This window comes from Fukomys damarensis, unplaced genomic scaffold (assembly GCF_012274545.1).
Source record: "Fukomys damarensis isolate Sample0158 unplaced genomic scaffold, DMR_v1.0_HiC HiC_scaffold_17, whole genome shotgun sequence".
Taxonomy (NCBI): domain Eukaryota; kingdom Metazoa; phylum Chordata; class Mammalia; order Rodentia; family Bathyergidae; genus Fukomys; species Fukomys damarensis.
The window spans coordinates 45,806,914-45,809,075 of record NW_022900929.1 but is presented as its reverse complement, the minus strand read 5'-3'; the positions used below and the strand labels follow the sequence as shown (position 1 = coordinate 45,809,075).

The 2,162-nt window shown below is 40.7% G+C and overlaps 1 gene segment (V, D, J or C); it reads right to left on the bottom strand.

Moving 5' to 3' along the window:
* Positions 1-858: 858 nt before the first annotated feature.
* On the bottom strand, positions 859-1,766 carry LOC104871742. The segment is given in 3 exon segments: positions 859-897; positions 1,297-1,489; positions 1,703-1,766. Coding segments are annotated over 3 exon segments (258 nt in total).
* Positions 1,767-2,162: the final 396 nt, after the last annotated feature.

Sequence of the window (2,162 nt, the reverse complement as noted above, 5' to 3'; positions counted from 1 at the left end):
ATTGTTTGTTCCCTATGTGATCTTTCTTTTATAATAACTACTGAGTAGCTACCATTCATTAACATCATCCCTCCTAGAAAGCTCCTTTCCTTTCCTTTGTTTTCCTTTTGTTTTTCTTTCCTTTCTGTTCCAATGCAGAAATCTTTGAATGAGCTCCCAGGTGTGAATCTCGTCTTTGGCACTGTTACACTATGCAGTGTAAAAACATATGAGCCTTTCTCCCCAAAGATTATGGGGAGTCATCTTAGAATTTACATTAAATTATGCCAGAAGCAAAAAAAAAATCACATTCCATGCATAAAACATATGAGATTAATAAACTAAACAAGAAAGCCATTACAGTTATTTTAATTGAGTAGGAGAAACCTAGTGTGGAACAAAGGGTGAGCCCAGCAATGACCATCCTCTAATAGTAATACAATCAATACCAGAGAATGGAAAGATAAGCCACAATCCATACTTAAAATCTACTATTATTTTTCTTTACTTAAATTCATCCCACCATTCCGTCAATCGTCCTGAAATAGCTACCATTATTTAGAAATAATTTTCAAATAACACCATTTAATTTCTCAATTCATTTAATTGCATTCAGTCCTTACAGCCTTGTGGTGAAATAAATATTACTACAGAGAATAAAATGTATTTATTATAAATTTAAGAAATGTTGCCCATGGTCCTTTACTGACATATACAGCACATCATATCTATGATTTTTAATTCCCATATGACCCCTGTCAGTCACAAGACGTAACGGGAAGTGCTTCTGCTAAGTCACAGTCTCCACAGGATAGTCCTGTAACAGGAGTTCAACACTGCAGCTAGATCGAGGATCAAACCTCACGAGTGAAACTGTTTTGGCATCTGTATTTCTGTTTTCTTCATTATTCCTTGTACCTGCAAAACACTTATCACTTATAAAATATTTGATAAATAACTGTGTAATTAATACATTGAATGTGCCTCTGTTCTCCCGCGCCGAAGTGTACTCTTAATTCCCCATAAAGCTTCCCCCAGTCGTTTTCATGCCACCGTGATGTCCAGGGAATAATTTTAAACCTCATTTGTGCCATGATCTTATCACTTGTGAAATTATATAAAACAAACTAAAGAATACCCCTGCTCCACCTCCTAAGCCTCCTGCCAGTCTCCAGGTGCAGGTTTGGGTACAGGCAGTAGGTGCCCAGGGAGCATAGTGCGCCCACCACACAGGTGTAGGAGGCAGAGTCGCTGAGCCGGGAGGCTGTGATGTGCAAGGAGCTGTGCTTGGCAGTCGCATTCAGAGTTACTGTGTACCTTCCGTCCGACGTCTTGTTCTCGGTGGAGGTGATGATCATCATGGAAACAGGACCTCTCCCTGGGTCCTGTCTATACCACCGTACGTTGTTACAGGGGCTCACAGTGTAATCGCACTGAAGACTGCAGTTCTCTCCCTGGAGCACAGTCAAGGACTGGGGACTCTGCTCCACTGCAGGTTTGCCATGCACACCTATTCCGAAAGTAGAAAGAAAGGAGAGATCTATAGTCTAGTTTTAATACCTTCTCCTTACCATCCTTTCTATACTCTCTCAGGAATCCCAGATGAACCAGAATGAAGCCCCAGTGTCTTCCTTTCTCCCATCAAAATGCAATATAATCTGCCCCAGTTCCTGTGAAAATCTTCCCTCTCTTTGTGTGTCGGGGCTGAAAGTCCTCGACTTACAACAAATATAAAGCCACAAAACCCCAAGGGAGGTACTCAGATGCTTCTCCATTCTTATTCTGAGAAAGTGTGCCGCCCCAACACGGACTTGTCTATTCAAAAGCATCTCTTCCTTGCAACATTAAACAAAAGGAGTCTCAGGAAGTATGCCCAGCCAGTCAGAGACCAGATTCAGCGGTACGTTCAGTGCTCCCTTTTGGACGCCCGGCCTATGCACACACTGCCACCTTGGGGCCACAGCTGCAGTTGCTCAGAATCTCTAAGATTCTATTGCTAGATTTCTTTATTATTTGCAAGGAGATACAGAGTACAATCTCTTATATGTCTAGAGAAACACAATAGATTACTAATCAAAACGTATATTTGAAGATCTCAATTGAATTCCAGCCACATATAATAAGAATAGGGCATTCTGATAATGGATATGGTTAGTGAAAAACCAATAATTTTTATTTATTTG